At 31.5% G+C, this 19,031-nt stretch overlaps 1 protein-coding gene across 5 annotated transcripts in view; it reads right to left on the bottom strand.

Annotated features, from left to right (window-relative positions):
* SNTG1 (syntrophin gamma 1) overlaps positions 1–19,031 on the bottom strand; it is a 1,241,132-nt gene that overhangs the window by 86,992 nt on the left and 1,135,109 nt on the right. For all 5 annotated transcript variants that reach the window (XM_056823896.1, XM_056823897.1, XM_056823895.1 and 2 more), the window contains 2 exons: positions 13,011–13,163; positions 5,905–5,997 (listed from right to left, as the gene is read on the bottom strand). In XM_056823896.1, coding sequence (XP_056679874.1) covers positions 5,905–5,997; positions 13,011–13,163 — 246 coding nt within the window. The remainder of the gene's footprint in view (positions 1–5,904; positions 5,998–13,010; positions 13,164–19,031) is intronic.

Genomic DNA, 19,031 nt, shown 5'->3' with positions numbered 1-19,031 from the left:
AATTTTAACTCACTTCTTCTACTGTCCTTTCCAGATGGTGCTGAAGGGCAGGTAATTGTGATGAGGGAATAGATGAGCAGAGCAACAGGTAAATGGAATTGTCACCAAGTTGAATTAATTAAAAAAAAAAAAACTTGCCTGGCCAATTGTGAGATTACTATAACTCTATGATAACATTATTGGACATAATAGGGCTTCAAATAGTCATTCTTGGTAAGTGATTTTTTTTTCTTTTTGTAGGCTAGTATATGGAAAATTCAGATGCTTCAATGGCTGTAATTATAGGGGGGAAAAAAGATTTCCTTTGGGGAGAATTGGAATACCAATTATATTGCTTCTATGGTAACAACGCTTTAGTGTTATACCTCTTGGGCTCAATGTGTTCCCATCCACTCACTCTGTCTGGCTTGAAGGGGAAAATAGTTAATAACTGACTTTGCCTGCAGTTTATGTGAGAAGAAAATTCATTGAGTTTGTGTAGGAACAGTAGGAAATATAAATAAGTTGGAGGAAAGCAGAGAAAAAGCAAGGCTTAAAAAAATAGGTTGGAGAACTAGGGCTACTTTGACTTTTCAACATTTACATACCCTTTCAAGCATGATTGCATGCAATCTGTACCTTTGAGAATATTTTTATTCCCTTTCCTAGGGGGAACTGCTTTGAACATTATTTTTTTTATTTTAATGAAAGAAAAAAATATAAGTGCCAATCTCTATTCCCTTCAATTTTCTTTTTATTAGAAATGTTTGAGTACCATGCAGAGTTACAATGCTGTCGATGGAATGCACCCTTGTTCCTGGACTAGATATTTTTTGAGATCCCTTTCAAAATTTGTTTATTTTTAGATTAGTTTTGCCTTTATGTATTCATCCTATAAAATGCCATGATCTTCTTGAAGTATGATTAACTGTTATTAAATAATAATTTCTTGAGTCATATCCTAATAAAGTCATATGATAAGCTGGACATCATCTTATGTTCATAAAAGTTTTGCCATAAAGCATTCTCCATGGTAGGCTTTACTAAGAAGGAATCTCTTTGAATATTAAGCTAATCCTATCGCCCAAAGACAGAAAGAGCTCAATTAGAAGATGAAACTGAGTGTAGAAGTAAAAACTTAATTTTGAAGACCCAAGGACTTGTGCTCAAGTTTTATCTCTTGTAGGATTTAAAATTAACGTCTAATACTTCAAGTATTATATTTTATAAAGTTTATTATCTAACAAAATATCATCACTTAAGTTTTCTACCTGCTCAAAAATCCCGGCTCCACCAAAGCTGAGACAAGAAGGAAAGAGAGAGGGAGATATAAACTCCACCGAATGTGTATCCCGTCTACCTCAGCATTTAACAACAGGAAGTGAGTAGGGTGCTGGGAATTGTAGTTTTTAGGATAAGAGATTCTAATTACACACTCTGACACAACTGACAGTGAACTGCTGGAAAAGTCACTAAAACTCTCAGTGCCCTAGGAAACTTTCAAGGAATATGTTACAAAATTATCAATAATTATAATAGCTAATATCAATTATATTGCACATTGGTAGAGAGAGTTTTCTCATGGAGTATCAATGAAATGTTAAGCTTAATTCCTATACCTTAAACATCTGAATTTCAACCAGCAAATATATATATTTTTTTTAACCACAAGAACCTACTTACCTCAAAGGAATAGAGTGGTATTGATATGTCTCAGTGGGAAGTATGAATGAATGAAGTCATTTAACCTCTCTAGGCCTTTGATCTTTATCTCCAAAATGTATGATTAGACTACATGACCATAATAAAGTCACTTTCAGTGCTAGATCTATTATTATATGAAGGAGTTTCCTAATGGACATAGCAAATGCTAAGATTCTATATAACCCTGAGATGCCTTTAAATATGAATATTTAACATGTTACAGTATAATAACTGATGGTGGTGATTATTACAATTTCTTTTAGGTCTTGGCCTAACTCCTTGTTAAACTTCTCTGAACTCAAACTTCATTCCTCACTAAGTGTTTTTGACCCCTAGATGGAAATACAACAATTTGTTTAGTATTTCCAGACTAAATCACTAACTGCTGCTTGGCTCTTTCTGGGAAATTTGCCAGCATATCTATGGTATTAGTAAATAGATAGTGATATACATTGTTTGAGACATGTGTATCCTGAATATCATCATCTAATACAAGTCACAAAAGAGAAAAATCAAGGCATCAATGACTTTGATCAGCCATGAAGATAAAGGTTTAGGACATCAAAAATGCATGGGAAGATTTTAAATAGCCTTTTCCCAAATTTACTTTGATTGTTATAATGAAGCTTCTGATGTCACTAAGCATCACAACCTAATAGATAATTTAGACATTGACAGATAAAGGATTATATTATAGGTAAATTAGGGGAAGATAGAATAATCTACCTGTCATATCTATGGAAAAGTGAAGAATTTATGACCAAACAATTGATAGAGAATGTTACAAGATGTAAAATGAATAATTGTGACTATATTAAATTAAAAAGGTGCTTTTTGTTGTTTTTATTTTACAAACAAAACCAATATAACCAATATTAGAAGGTAAACAACAAACTGGGAAAAATTACAAGGAATTTCTCAGATGAAGGTGTTATTTCTCAAATACATAAGGAACAAAGTCAAATTTATAAGAATACAAGTCATGGGGGAAGTTGGGTGGTTCAGTAGATTGAAAGTCAGGCCTAGAGATGGAAGTTCCTAGGTTCAAATCCTAGCTGTGTGACCCAGGACAAGTCACTTAATCCCATTGCCTAGTCCTTACCACTCTTCTGCCTTAGAACCATACACACTATTGATTCTTAGATGGGTTTATAAAGAAGACAAATCTGGGGGCAGTTGGGTAGCTCAGTGGATTGAGAATCAGGCCTAGAGACGGGAGGTCCTAGGTTCAAATGTGGCCTCAGCCACTTCCTAACTGTGTGAACCTGGGCAAGTCACTTGACCCCCATTGCCTAGCCCTTACCACTCTTCTGCCTTGGAGCCAATACACAATATTGACTCCAAGACTGAAGGTAAGGGTTATTAAAAAAAAAAAGAAGAAGACAAATCATTCCTTAATTGACAAATGGTCAAATATATGAATAAGGAGTTTTCAGATGAAGAAATCAAAGCTATCAATAATTATATGGAAAAAATGTTCTAAATCTCTCTTTATTAGAGAAATGCAAATAAAACAACTCTGAGGTACCACATCACACTTATCAGATTGACCAATATGACAGCAAAGGAAAGTGATAAATGTTGGAGGGGGTGTGGCAAATTTGGGACTCTAATACACTACTAGTTGTGAATTAGTCCAACCATTCTGGAGGGCAATTTGGAACTATGCCCAAAGGGCTATAAAACAATGCATGCCCTTCAATCTAATAATACCTCTACTATGTCTGTATCCCAAAAAGATTTAAAAAATATGAAAGGACCTACTTGTACAAAAATATTTATACCTTCTCTTTTTGTGGTGACAAAGAATTAGAAGTTAAAAGGATGTCTATCAATAGGAGAATGGCTGAACAAATTTTGGTAATATAATGGTGATATAATACTATTGTGATATAAGAATTGAGCAAAATGATTTCAGAAAGAATTGAAAGACCTCCATGAACTGATGCAGAATAAACTTAGCAGAACCAGGAAAACATTGTACCCAGTAACATCAATATTGTGGGGTGATCATATGTGTTTGAGTTAACTTCTCTTAGGTATACAATGATGGAGGACAATTCTGAGGGACTTAAAACAAAGAATGCTATCCACATCTATAGAAAGAACTGTTGGAGTAGGAATGCAGATGAAAGAATATAATTTTTACTTGTTTATTTGGGTTTTTGTTTTTGTTTTACATGATTACTCACTTAAAAATGAATAATAGGAAAATATGTTTTGCATGATAATACCCATATTGAATTGCTTGAAAGCACCAGGAAGGAATGGAAAGGAGGAAGGGAGACAATCTGGATTATAAAACATTAGCAAACTTATATTTAAATTTGCTATTACATTTAATTGGTAAAAAAAGTAAATAAATGGAAAAAATGAAAATAAAATCTATGACAATTTTTTAAAGATGTGCTAAACTCTAGTGTTCACAGCATGGTTGGGGAATGGGAATGATTTTTTTAAATGTAATTTTTTTGGGGGGAGGCTCATTGACACCATTTTTAGAAATGTCATTAGAAACAAAAATTCAGTTCTTTTCCCTCATAAAAAAATCACCATCCAAAAGAAATACTCATAGTGTCAACACTGTATATAACATTTCTTTTTGAATGCGTACCCTTTGATCCAGCAACACCACTACTAGGTTTGTATCCCAAAGGAAAAATAAGGAAAAAATATTTGTAGAAAAATATTCATAGCCACCCTCTTTGTGGTGGCAAAAAAAATTGGAAAATGAGGGGGGTGTTCAGTGATTGGGAAATGGCTGAAAAAATTTGGTATATGGTGGTGATGGAATACTATTGTGTTATAAGGATGGTAAACTGCTTGATTTCCATATGGAATGGAAAGACCTCCACAAACTGATTTGAAGTGAAATGAGCAGAACCAGGAGAACATTATACACAGAGACTGAAGCATTATGGTATGATCTAATGTAAAATTGACTTTGCTACTGATAGCAATGCAGTGATCCAGGACAACCCTAAGGGACTTATGAGAAAGAATGCTATCCACATCTAGAGAGAGAACTTTGGCAGTAGAAACATAGATGGAAAACATTTGATTTTTCACTTGTTTATGTGGGTATTGTTTAAAAGATTATTATAAAAATGATTAATATGGAAATAGGTATTGAGTGATAATACATATATAACCCAGTGGAATTGCTTGTTGGCTCTGGGAGTGGGAAAGGGGAAAGGAGAGGAAAGGTACATGAATCCTATAACCATGGAAAAAAACTTAAATACAATTTTTAAAAAATGCATTTTTTTCTTTAGAGTTTAATCTTATATGGGTTAAGGCCTTTAAATTCTTTTTAAGCAAAATGACTGAATAAAGATGCATATGTATCTGTGACCACATGCATATATGTGTGTGAGAGAGTGACTTCAAGAATATCAGAAAACTCAGCTCTAAAACTTTCATCTGTATCTTGAGGTCATAATTTAGAGATTAATTATTTTGTTTTAAGGTTTTATCTATTTTTTAATAATGGTAACAGTAATAGTTCAAACAACAATGTTTTTTGGTTTCAAACATATGGAAGCAGTATGCCATTAAACTTGATCAGTAATTAAAGCTTTGGTATGAATCTTTCAGATAATTTCTTGAAAACACGTTTTGAAAAATAGACAAATTGAAATAATCAAAGTCATTGGATGCCTATAGAATGGTACAAAGTACTACTGAATAGGGGAAATACACAAAGACATAAAGATTACACTTGATAGTCTCTAAAATTTCTTCCAAAGCTAATAGTCTAAAAGTCTCTGAAATATTGATGAGAAAGGTAAAAACACAGAAAGGCATCATCATAAATGAAATTACTTTTGCAATACCAATTTTTATACAGTGCAAGAGAAATAGTCTGGAGGCACATTTCAGGAAAGTCTTATAATCACCAAGGCATATTTTTCTTAGAGTAAGGGTATAGCTCACTGAAATGTGAATAAATATAAATATAAATATAATAACCATTTATTTTCTACTATAGTAGCATAAGAACTTGGTTTCTAAGTTTTTGTTTTGAATTTTCTATAAAACATAATTTATGCTATTTTAACCAGAAAACAAACTCCTTGAATTATTCTATAGCCTAGGGATTTAAAAGAGGATAACTGACTATAAAATTATACAAGAAATGATTTGAGGATATTTTAGTTAAATTCCAAAGCCAAAATAGCTGTACCATGATTATTGGAGCCAGTAATGATTTTTTTTTACCTTTGTTGCAGCATCAAAGCAGACAAATCCCATACTAAAGTCAATAGTTAGTCCCATTAGATGACTTTCCAGTACACAGGCATAGGTCTTGCACTAGAAAGATTAAAAAAAAATTACTTTATATGAAAGAGATCTAAAGAGATTGTTCTATCTCATTATACCCAGCTGCTATAAGAAATATCACATATTGGTAGAATCAGATTGAAAACATTTTTAACAAATTTTACTTCTGATGGCTTCATGTTCTAGTTTCTCTTAAACATATATGACTATTTTGCTTAAAGTTTTATTGTTATGGGGAAGAATTTTTGGATTCAAATTTCTCTGATTTGACAAAAAGGCAAAGAAATATAACACAGTTCATGACTTTGCATCAGATATATAATTTGAGCCTTCTGTCACACTAATGAAGAGGTGGCCTTTCATAGGTCTTTAACAAGATGCTTTAAATATGTTGCTTAAAATGATAGCAGTCTAAGGACAGCAAAGTAGTGACTCTTCCTTAACAAAACCAATATCAATAACTTAACAATGTCAATAACTTTGCAAGTGAACATAGAGGCATTTCAAATCATCTGTCACAAATTGTAGTTTTCTAATCTTCGCTAAAACGTTTCTCATTACATTTGGCCAATAACTAAGTTGATAGTGACATAAACTTGAAATATAAAAGATTACATTTCCAAGGAAAATAAATATATTTGATTAAAAATGATATTGTTAGGTTTTCAAATACTTGAAGAGGACCAAAATTAGCATCACTATATTTGACGTCAAAGTTCAGTCTGCCTGACTATGACTGATCAGACCAATATGAGTTCAGAAGGCTCTCCCACAAGTTATTGTATATATACAATGGTAACTCCCATTATTTTCCTATCTAAAGCTTGGGAAGAAAGTTTCTATTGGTTTAAATAATTTATATTATAGAAATACAACAACCTTGACTGAGATGACTTTCAGTCCAGCTAAATCACTCATCATTTCCCTTCTAAAATTGTTCAAATTATATTCCATTAATTAATTAATCTTAAACAAAATTTATTTGACTCTGGTAATGACTGTATATTCTTTCTTTGGTTCTATTTGCATCTCATTTAATTCATTTTCTAGAATTTCTACTCTAAAAACATAAGGCCTTTTTAATTCATCAGACAAGAAGAGAGAATATATGCCCCATTCTATATTACAACATAATTTATGATTGCATTTATAGCCCAGTTTCTTTACTTATATTTAAATATTATCCATAGTGATTTTGACAATGATAAATACATATTAATATTAAATGTAACAAAATAGAAAAAAAAAATCCCAGCAAATCTGCTGTAGTTCATGTTTCAGTTTTGTATTAGCAATTATGACCTCATAAAAAGTAAACATATTTGATTTTGTAAGTGCTACTGTGTTAGATAAATCAAATTTGATTTTACTTAACCAGTTCAATATATATAAAGAACACATTAAAACTTTTGTAACTCATATGACCCTTGCTTCCTAAAAAGAAATATCCTTAGTGCTGAATTTATAAATAACTTTCTCTTCTATTAACTCATTTACAAAGGATAAAGTATGAACAAAAAGTAACTCATTTGTTAAAGACCAGCAATTCTAGACTAAGAAAAAAAGATAGCAATGAGACAGTTTAGAGATAGAGAAAGAGAATCAAGTTGTCATTTGATTAAAATTGGACATTCCTAGACCTAGACATTGAAGTTCTCGTATCATGTAGATCAACATCTTGACTGCAATTTAAAGGCTGAGAGCTTTTCCCAGAAGAGACCTGAGAGGTTACATCCTGAGCTCGGGCTCACACAAGTATATATCAGAGGCAAAGTTTGAATCCATTTCCTTCTGGCTTTGAGGCTGGTTCTCTATTCATCATTTTATAGTGCCTCTCATGGCTCAGTGAAAAGAGTGCTAAATCTGGAGTCTGATGACACGAGGACAAATCCCAGCTCTATCTATCAGTTACTGTTTGTGGAACTGCTTGTAGGGAAGTCTCTTAGAGTTAGGTTCCTCATATGTAAAAGGAGAGGCTAAGGCCACATGAATCTGATACTAAGGTGAAAATTCATTTCTGGAAATGCTGATTAAGAAATTCACAGCTTAATGACAGAATGTAAAGTCCATGAGAGCAAAGTCTACTTTTTTTTTTTCTTAATTCCCCCAGCACCTATGAAACTACATAAGTACGTGTTCATAGATATATGCACTAACCTCTATAAACTTTGAAGAACTTTGGTATCAGTTGTGAAACATGAGAGACAGTGGCACAGGACCATCCAAAATGATGAGCCCACAACAGAAAAGGCCCTATGCTCAATGAGCAAAGCAGAATTGCAGGAGCTCAAAAGAATTGTGAGATGTGAAATGTTAAAGACATTGTTCACATGGACATTTTGTGTACAACTTGTGGGAGAGTCTTCTGAACTCATATTGGTCTGATCAGCCATAGTCAGGCTGACTGAACTTTGATCTCAAATATAGTGATGCTAATTTTGGTCCTCTTCAAGTATGAAGGACAACCAAACAGCCTGTACAGAATTGTGGGTTTAGTTTTGAATTTTTTTTTAATTTGTGGATTCATGATTTCATTGAATTCCTTGAGAGAAAGTGTTGCTCTATCAGCACTTTCTCGGAAACGTATAGACTATCAAAAACTTGTCTGTGGGAAGTAAAATGTAAGTGATAAACAGTCACTATGAATCAAAGGTAAAATATAAATATAATCTTTTCTAATTCACAAGCCAACTTTCTATGTACAACATCCTATCATATTTTACTTCAAATGCGAACACTAAGTAACTACCAGTATATCCACTCTATAGGTCTTCTCAAGGATATAATGTATTTTTCCCCATCCTAGTCTTTATTCAAATTATATTTGAAGTGATATTAACAAGTAGATAATATTTCAAATTGTTAGATAATTATTGTATGTAAAAATAATATGACCTATTTGGCAACCCACCAAATATAGGCACAAAGATAAAGAGCATACCAAGTAATTCTAAAATAGCACTCAGTAAATAGGATATTGATTTTTAAAGAGAAATCACGTTTTTATTGTTGTTTAAATCCTTTTTTGAGAGAGCTATTGCATGTATTTGGATAATTCTAGCAAACATCCCCCAAATACAAGCTGGTTACTAATATTACTTTTGAACTTTTTTGATATTGTTCTGAAATTCTCCCAAACTTTAGCATCAATATTACTCCAAAAGAAGAAATTTTATTGGCACCTAGATTAAAATTGCTATTCTGAGTATAAGGGAAAAAATTATTAGACTATTTCATTGGGAATTATTTTGGCTTTTTTTTTTTTTGAGGGAAAAGCTCTCTGTTTTGGATAAGGATATATACCAAATTTCTATAGAGCTCAACCTTCTCTTTACTTTAGTAGGTCTTATTCTGATTCCAAAAATGTCCAGTGTCTTCCTTTAAATATTTATACTTCATATTCTTTGAACATACTTATGGTAATATATTTCTAATTTTATAGTATTTAATTTTTTGAGTGCAAAGACTTCCAGTTTGCCTTCTCTAACCTGCTAGTTTAACCCTGTTTTTTGTCTTCCACCTACTCTCTTTTTAGTTTTTTTATGTTCACACACAAACACACACAGACACACACACATATCTCATATCTACGCATTAGAATGTAGTAAGCACATTAATGGCATGGACTATATTTATTTTTTAACTGAGTCCCTAGCGTTTACCTAGTACATTGTTGTTTAATAAATGTTTATTTTTAAAATTTTTTTATAATCATCATCTAGCAGAGCATGTGGTATGCAATAGGCATTTAACATATGCTTATTGAATGATTAATAATAGGTGGTATTATGTGTTTTTCTTGGGATATATATTAATAGATGATTGAAAAAATTAAATGGTTTCTCTTTGTGAGAAAGGTGATTTCAGAAAAAAAAAACGAGTTGAAAGGTTATAATCAACCTATCTTGTAATATAAAGAAAGATTCAAAATAATTATCTGTTCAACAAGCATACTTCTTTACTTCTTGACTTTCCTTACAAATTTAGTGTTGCTGAGTCTTTTGTGGATATGAAAGAACTCAAAAGTATAATTGTCAGTAGGTAGACATTTAAATTCTTGTTACTTTAAAAGAATCCTTATATAAACATGTGATAAAAATGAATTATCTTTGATTACATATTTCTGATACAAAAAGTGAAACATGATAAACTATAAGTAAAAAAACATATTAAATATTTCATTGATCATTTCTAATGTTCTGCCAGTGCATCTCAAATTTCCTTCATGAATAATTCACCACCATAGGTAACTTGTGAAACAGTCAAAAGCTTTACACCACTCAAATCTCATGCTTAGAGAATATGCAGCACAGCTTCAAGGAACTGTTTTAAATTATGGAAACAATGTAAGATTAATAATCTCCTTTCTAAAAGTTAGAGGAATTAGATAGAACTTCAAATACTAGTTTCCATTGAAGCAAATATTTAAAAATGACCCTTTAGCCCTTATATAACTATTGTTGTTCCTTAATTGTGAATAAAAAAGGGAAATTAAATAAACATAAAGTAGAAATAAATACATCCCCCTCTTGACTTCTCTTCATTTAAATAATATAATTATTTTATATTAAGTAATAATATACTTATGTTTTCAAAGAAGTCTTGTGATTTCTTTCTAGTTTATAGAAATAAAATATAATTTTAAAAGATAGAAGATTCTTCTACCTCTCCTAGCCAGCATCAATTTTTAAAATTGTATTTATTTAACAAAGTAGCAATAGAGTACATTTAGTCTGTATTAAATTCTGAACAGTGCATAACAAAGTATTATCACTGAAGTATTCTTTATTTCCTGGAATGGTTTCACACAGGATCATGATGCTATATATAGAATTAATATAAATAGCATAAGTAGACATTAAAACAATGTCTTATGCTATGTTTCTTAACCCTGTTATACCACACTTATTATACAATACTTTTTAATAAAGGGGTTTTAGAGAATTTTGAATAAATTCTACACTTAATCAGGAAATAACAATGACATCTGTTGTAGGACTTTGTGGCTCAAAGAAAGACATTGCTGAAGATTTTGAAAATTACTTCTTTGAGGTAAAAAAAAGAAAAAAAATCCATGGTATGAGAATTCAATTGCATCAGGAAAGCATTCTAAAACACTCATTCATGATGACTGCTATCATTATAATAAATGCGTTTGTTTGTTTAAATGAAAGCACTTATGCTTCAGATTGGTTTTTGAGAAAACATATTTTGAAACAAATCTTATATCAAATGTATATTTAGCACAGTGTATGAAACATGGAAATATTTCTCCATCCTTCCTTCTCTCTCTCTTTTTCTCTCTTCCTTCCTTCCTTCCTGCCTTCCTTCCTTCGGCCTTCCTGCCTTCCTTCCTTCCTCTCTGTTCCAATATCTGTCTCTCTCTCTGTTTCTCTGTCTCTCTCTGTTCCTCTGTCTCCATCTCTTTCTGTTTCTCTCTATCTCTGTCTCTGTCTCTCTACCTCTCTCTGCCATCTTCCATACTTTCTCTTGGCTATCTAAAAAAGGAGTTAAAAATATAATGAAATATACCACATACATGTAAATATATTTAGAACTCTTTTTTAAGAAGTAAAAAATATTGGAAATAAAGTACATATCCATTGATTAGGAATTGGTTAAACCAGTTCTAATAAAATGATGTTATCTGATATTATTGAGATTTAAGAAATAAAGACTATGAAGAATTCATAAAAAGGCATAAAGTTAAGTAACAAGAACCAGAAAAATAATATATCTGGTCAGAGAGACAAAAGATCATTGAAAATTGAAAGCCATTTAAAATAATTGATTTACTACCACATTTTATAGTCATATGATATGATTATGGAAATATGGGGATAATTTTTGTTTAAATCTGTATGAATAACACAAGCATATACTCACATATATGTATGTGTGTGAATATGTTTGTGTGCAAGAGTTCAACTGGCTTTCACGTATTTCATTGCAGAATGATTAACTTGTTAACTATGGGTGTATTTTCATAAAAGGGAATTCCTGAGTAGGAAACACAAGTATTCAATGCTTATTTTTATCCCCATTAAAACTGTATCTCTTCAACACTAACCTCTCATCTCTAAATATGCAGGAAATTATTTGAAATATATATTTGAAAGTAAATATTGACAAATTGGCTTGTGGAGAATTATTAATGTCTCTTTAAGTCTGTGTCAATCATCATAAAATGGTAGTTGTCCAGGAAAAAAGAAAAAAAAACTTTTTACTAGATAATATATTACTTTCAGAAAGACAATATGGTATAGTGCTCTGTTAGTGAAGCTGCAGCAAGGGTGTATGGATGACAGGGAGAGGGCTGCTCTGTTTCGCCTCTCCACAGGACTGAAGGACATTTTTTGTATGCCCTCCCCTCTGTTTAGCTGCCCAATGCAAGCACTTTCTCCCTCCACTGTCTGGGGTAATATGGGGGGGGAGGGGTCACAGGCAGCTTGAAGTTGCACTTTGGGCATGTGATCTTGAAAACATTCATCAATGCCAGTATAGGGGATAGATTACAGGATTTAGAGTCAGGAAGATGTTATTTCAACTTGCCTCTAATGCATATTAGTTTTGTGGACTTGCATTCCTAGGTATCTTTCTAAGACTGAGTTTCAAAGTGGCTTATGATCTTAAGTCATACAAACATATATGCATATATTCACATATATGTTTACATGTTACATGTTTATATATGCTTACACATGTACTCTTATGTACATGTGTGTTTGTATGTGTATTTAATCTACCTATCTAGCTATACCCCCTTCCTGAGAATTACCTAATACAATGGAATCAATGGTCAGGTTTGAAAAAAATTGCACAATTACAATTCTTGGTAGTTATATCTTCCTCAATTTCTGTTCATTTTAACATCATATATTGTTTCATAGTCAAATATTAAATCTTATAAACTCTACTATGTAGAATATTATATGCAGGAAAACACAACAGATTTGCTAGAGGAAAATTAAAATTCTTAAATCAGCTTTACTTCTCTTACAAGAAAATGTATTCCCTAAAATAGACAGTTAATAAAGTCTCACCTGTATCCTTTCAACTTCTAAAAAAGTTGCCGTTTGAAAGGCTTTCTCCCATTGGGCTAGGTCACACTCTAACTCCACTGAAAAGTAGAGGTCCTCTCCGGTTTCTGATTGGACTCCAAAGCAGTGTTTCCGACGGTCCAATAGATCACTGTCCTGATGAAAACCTGAAGTTATATAATCTGGCATACATCAATTCATATTTCTTATATGACCATGCCTTAAATCTAGTTCTAGTAATCCACTAAAAGTAGGCACATGCAGAGAGAAAAATTGAATTGCATCATGAAAAAGAGCTTTTAAAATATGAAACAGTTAAAAATGTTATTCCTTTCTCTGAAATGTGTTAATCATGTGACCCAATTTTTTATGAGAAAAGTAAGGATGAAATTGGGATGGCATTTTTACTCTAATTAACTCATAGGTTATTTGAACTATCAAATTAGTATGCCAAAAATATATTTTCTGTTGTTATTTGGTTTTGTCTTTGTTTGTTTTTACTATATCCCTGGACAAATCATTTATTGTCTAGAGATAATTCTTTAGGACTATAATTTGTGTAAATGAAAGGAGTTACCTCATTAGGGAGTTCTCCATATCAATGAAATAATTATATTTAGTCTATATTCCTATAAAATTTGAATATCTACATATATGAAAATATATATGAGGTTATTTGGAATTATAGATAGAAAGTTGGCCTTAGAAGTCATTAAGGCCTGGGTTCAGTTCTTTTTTTCTAACAAATATTAACTATGTGATGTTGGACAAGTTCCTAATCAGGGCTTTAATCAACTTACTAAAATTATAAATTATAGAGGAGGCTAGGGATTCAGAGTTCCCTTTTGGGGAGTTCCTTAACCAATAAAATCACTTATCTGACAAAAATAAAATAGATCATCATTATTGTTGTTAGTTTTATTGCTATTATTCATTGAAATAATAACAAATATTTCCTGGTAAATAAAAACTTCAATCAACCCTGAGATAAAACAGAAATTCTTCTACATCATAAAATAAAAGAAAAACTTACATTTATAAAATGTCTTTTTAGTATTATTCTATAATGATGTATAAGATCTTTGAAGGTAAATATTGTACTAAATTTCTCGGATAACTTCTTTGAAGTCATAGAATGGTATTTGCACATAGGCACTCAAAATACAAATTAAATTTTTTTTCACTACAATGTAAATCCTTGCAATGAAGGATTGAGTCACTTTTTGTATCTTTAACACTGACCACAGTGATTGGCACACAGTAGGCATGTAATAAGTGCTTGTCAATTGATTCCTTATGTTCACACTATTGAAAATGGAGACCTCATTCATTTTTATGCAGATGAATCCCTAACTGCCTTGATTCTAATTATATTCTAATGCGTATTATAGTTTTTGTATACTTGTCCAATTATATGCATGCTACTGGAGAGTTGGCATTGTAACATTTTTCATCTTGCATTTTCTAGGACACTGCTGAGCAAAGCATATTGGGCACTTAAATGTTTAATGAATTTGATTTTCTCCCCAAAAGTTCTTAATTAAGGTTTAGTTTTAGATAACCAAGCCTGAAGGTAACTAAGATTTGATCAAAGAATTAAGCAAAATTTCTCACTCTCTCCTCATGGGCAAGATAGAAAGATAAAAGTTCTCTGACATTCTTGCTAGGTGGATTTAGAACTGATTGAAGGAGTACACCCAAAAAGTAGTTTTCAATGTTTCTATATAAATTTGCAGAGAGATAGATCTCTTATGCGGGGTTGTTGACATCTTCCCTTGTACTTGGTATAGAAAGAATATTGGTTGTTTTAACATAACAGACTTCTGATTTATATTAGACCACCACTATTTTGGATTAAATATTTTGTTCTTTGTATTATTTTGTAACTTGTTTATCAATATTAAGATAAACATATGTGTAGTATAAATTGGTAAATAGTGTGTATATTTTAATTGATAGTTCAAAATAACAAATTGATCCTTGGTCATATAGTCAGAAAGACTCATCTTTCTGAATTCAAACCTAGCCAAAAACACTTACTAGCTATACAACACTGGACTAGTCACTTAACTCTATTTGTCTTATCTCTAAAATGATTTGGAGAAGTGAATGACAAACTAGTCCCATACCTCTGTCAAGAAAACTCCAAATTGAGTCAAAAAGAGTGAGACATAACTGAAAAACAACTGAAATATTAGACTCACTGATAAGGCAGAATATTCATGGGAAATTTGGAAAATACCCTTATCATTAACTTGTTATCAAGTATCTATCAAATTAATTGCTAAAATGAAGTAATTTGTCACTACCAATAATCAGAACTTGGATTTAAAAAGCTAAAACCCTCTTCTATAATTTAGAGTCATAAGAAATTCAGCAGTGTTCCTAGGCTTCAGCCTTTTTCTGAACCAGATGTGGCTGTTATGTTCCCCTGCACTTGCTGTTCATGTGATGTGATAGACACTCAGTTTCCCAGGTTGTCACCTCAGAGGGATTCATGTAGCCTCTGCCTTAGCAGAAAGAGAACTTTGTCCCTGAATACTAGTATGTGATGTACTTTCGGGGAAGTCCAAGGAAATCAGGTATTGTGCAATCGATTATACAAACTAATGTTTGAACACATTTGATTGATAAAGTTCTAGCACTGATTAGTGCTAGTTTAATTAGTTATTCTGTTAGAATAGTTAGACTATGAGAAAATTAGTTTAATAGGTATGTGTGTATGTACCCTGTGTTACAACTGGGCTGATGGAAAATCTCATGAATAATTTAGAACGCTCATAAATGAAGATTGATCGAAGATGTTAGAGTTGTTTCTCTCTTAGAAGAAACCTGGAACAGGGACAGACATAATAATCATCCTTGACCATTTAGAAAAATGTGGCTTAATCTGTTCAGCTCCAGAGGACAGAATGAAAAGTAATGTGAAGGGACAAACATGAATTGCATATGAAGAAAATTTATCCAACAATTAATGCTCTCCAAGAATGGGATGGACTGCCTAGTAAAGGAGACTTGATTACTAGTTTTCAGGGATGTTGTAAAGATATTTGTAAAAAGGTATGCATAGAATGAGATGGCCTCCAAATCACAATACTTTATAACTCTGAGATGGTTCTGTAACATGAAACACTGTCACCATACACAAAGCCTCTGGTAGGACTTCCTGAGGCAGCAACCTTGTTATCTTCCTCCCTCAGGTGTTTATCTCCATTTTTGTTTTATATATAACTTGCTTAGACATTATAGTTTGCATGTAATACCTTTCCCATTAAACAATGAACTCCTCATGAATAGAGACTCTCATTTACATTTTTTTCATATACCCAGTTCTTAATGTAGGGCCTGGCACAGGGTAGTCACTTAATAAATATTTGTTGACTGGATGACTAACATTGCTATGAAAGATACATGAAGAACAGAATATTGCTAGGAATAGGAAGTGGGCAAAAAAGTACATGCATGATCAAGGGGGAATCCTTTAGCTTTTGCCAAGTAATGCAACTGGAAGGGTTACAAAATAGTGGGTAGTAAGTTATAAAGGCAACCATTAGCAATAGTTAATGTATGCAACACTTTGAGATGGTTTGTTAGTTTTTTTTTTAATTCATTGGGAAAGTTGCCAACTTTAAGTTTAAGGGACTAATATTTTTCAATTATATGGAATAAAATTTTGGATTTAAAATGTAATAAAAATAACATCTTTAGAACAACTACTCTCTAACATTATTTAGCTAAAGTATATTCAAATATATAATAGACCTGACAGATTGAAAAATGTATTAGTATTTCTTTAACTCCACTGCCAGGTCTGGCATATTTCTTAATATTAATGAATACCTTCATATTTTCTTTGACAACTATCTTGGTAGCCATTTTTGCCATCATAAATGTTTTGAGGATATTATAGCTATTCATAGTTGCCCAATAGTCTCTTTAAAATTATGATACTAACAACAACAACAACAATAACAACAACAAAACCTAGAAACATTCTAATAAAGAAAATGGCAGGTTTTAATTGACATGTAGTACATATTTTCCAGATCTTTCTATCTTGTCAGTTTTATTCTTTATTTTGATATCATTATTCTTCACTATATTCTTATTAATAAATTGATCTCATTTTTAGCCAGAAAATGTTATTTTTTTCTGAGTAGCAAAAATTGGCCATTGGAATAATTCTTTAAAAAATACTTTTAATTTTAGGATTTATTTCCCACTTTTTCTCACTAAAGTTGTTTTTTCTAAAAACCTAACCAACTTTTCCCCATTTCAAATAAAATTGATAGAATAAAAATTGGGAAAATAAATGAGAGTGATGCATAATAATCATGAAAAAGAATCAACAGGAATCAGAACAACAACAAAAGCAAAATGGAAAAAAGAAAGATATTATAAAATTTCACCCAAGAAAATAACTTCTTTAAAAGTATAATTAGCCAAATGGAAAAGTAGATACAAAAAATCATTGAAGAAAATGACTTATTTAAAAATAGAACTAGGGAAATTTAAAAGGAAGCATAAAAGGTCAGTTTAGTAAAGAAGCTAATTATTTAAAAATTACAGAATAAAATAAGATTGTAAATTTTTATTAATTTCATTTAAAATGAAAGAAAATTAAATTACAATATCAAAACTGAAAACAACAAGTAAAATCACCACCAATGAAGAGGAAATTAAAGCAATAATGAGAACTTATTTTCCCCAATTATAAAACAAAATTCTGGGAATCTAAGTGAAATAGATGAATATTTACAAAAAATATATAAATTTCCTAAATTAACAGAAGAGGAAATATGATACTTAAATAGCTCTAACTTAAAAAAAAACTCAAAAAAATAATTGAAATAATTACTAATTTTATCAAAGTCACAAGATTTAAAATAAACTGAAATAAATCATCAGCGTTTCTACAAATTACCAACAAAGTCCAGTAGCAAGAGATAGAAAGACTTAGATTTATTGTAGACATTTAAAATATCTGTAGATGGGGGGCAGCTCGGTGGCTCAGTGGATTGAGAGTCAGGCCTAGAGATGGGAAGTCCTGGATTAAAATCTGCCCTCAGACACTTCCCAGCTGTGTGACCCTGGGCAACTTGACCCCCATTGCCTAGCCCTTACCACTCTTCTGCCTTGGAGCCAATACATAGTATTGACTCTAAGACGGAAGGTAAGGGTTTAAAAAAATAAAAATAAAATAAAATATCTGTAGATGACATCAAATAAATTGGGGTTTACCTACTAAGACAAACTCAGGAACTGTTTGAACAAATTGTCAAAACACTTTTCAAATAAAGTCAGATCTGAGCAAATGAAAAAAAAATTAATTACTCTTGGTTTAGCCATGTCAATAAAAGAAAAATGACAATTCTACCTAAATTAATTTACTTATTTAATGCCATCTCAAATTATCAAGAAACATTTTACAGAGCTAGAAAAATAAATAAAATCCAAGAACAAAAAGTAAAGAATATCATGGGAATTAATGGAAAAAAATGTGAAGGATCCTGTCCTCGCTATCAGATATCAAAGTATGTTATAAAGAAATAAACATCAAAATAATTTGGTACTTGCTAAGAAATAGAACGGTATATTAGAGGAACAGATAAAGTATAGAATACACAAGTGTTTGATAAACCCCAAATCCAAGCTTTGGGGACAAGACTTTATTACTGGAAATAAAAAAGCTGAGAAAACTGGAAAACAACATGGCAGAATCTAGATATAGATCAACATTTTACACTGTTTGCCAAGATAAGGTCAAAATGGGCACATAAGTTAGATATAAAAGGTGATATCAGAAGAAATTATCAGGTATGGAAAAGTTAAACTGTCAGATATAAATGGATGTCAGATAAAGGATGAATTTATGACCCCAAAGAGATAGCATTAAGAAATATAACATGTATAATTTTGACATTCATTAAAAAAAGTTTTTGCCTAACTAAAATCAATCCAAACAAGATTAGAAGAGAAACAAAAAACTGGATAAAGGCCTCATTTTCCTAATTTCAGAGAACT

This window comes from Monodelphis domestica, chromosome 3 (assembly GCF_027887165.1).
Source record: "Monodelphis domestica isolate mMonDom1 chromosome 3, mMonDom1.pri, whole genome shotgun sequence".
In the NCBI taxonomy this organism is placed as follows: Eukaryota; Metazoa; Chordata; class Mammalia; order Didelphimorphia; family Didelphidae; genus Monodelphis; species Monodelphis domestica.
Note: the sequence above shows the minus strand (reverse complement) of the source record. Positions and strands in the feature narration are given on the sequence as shown.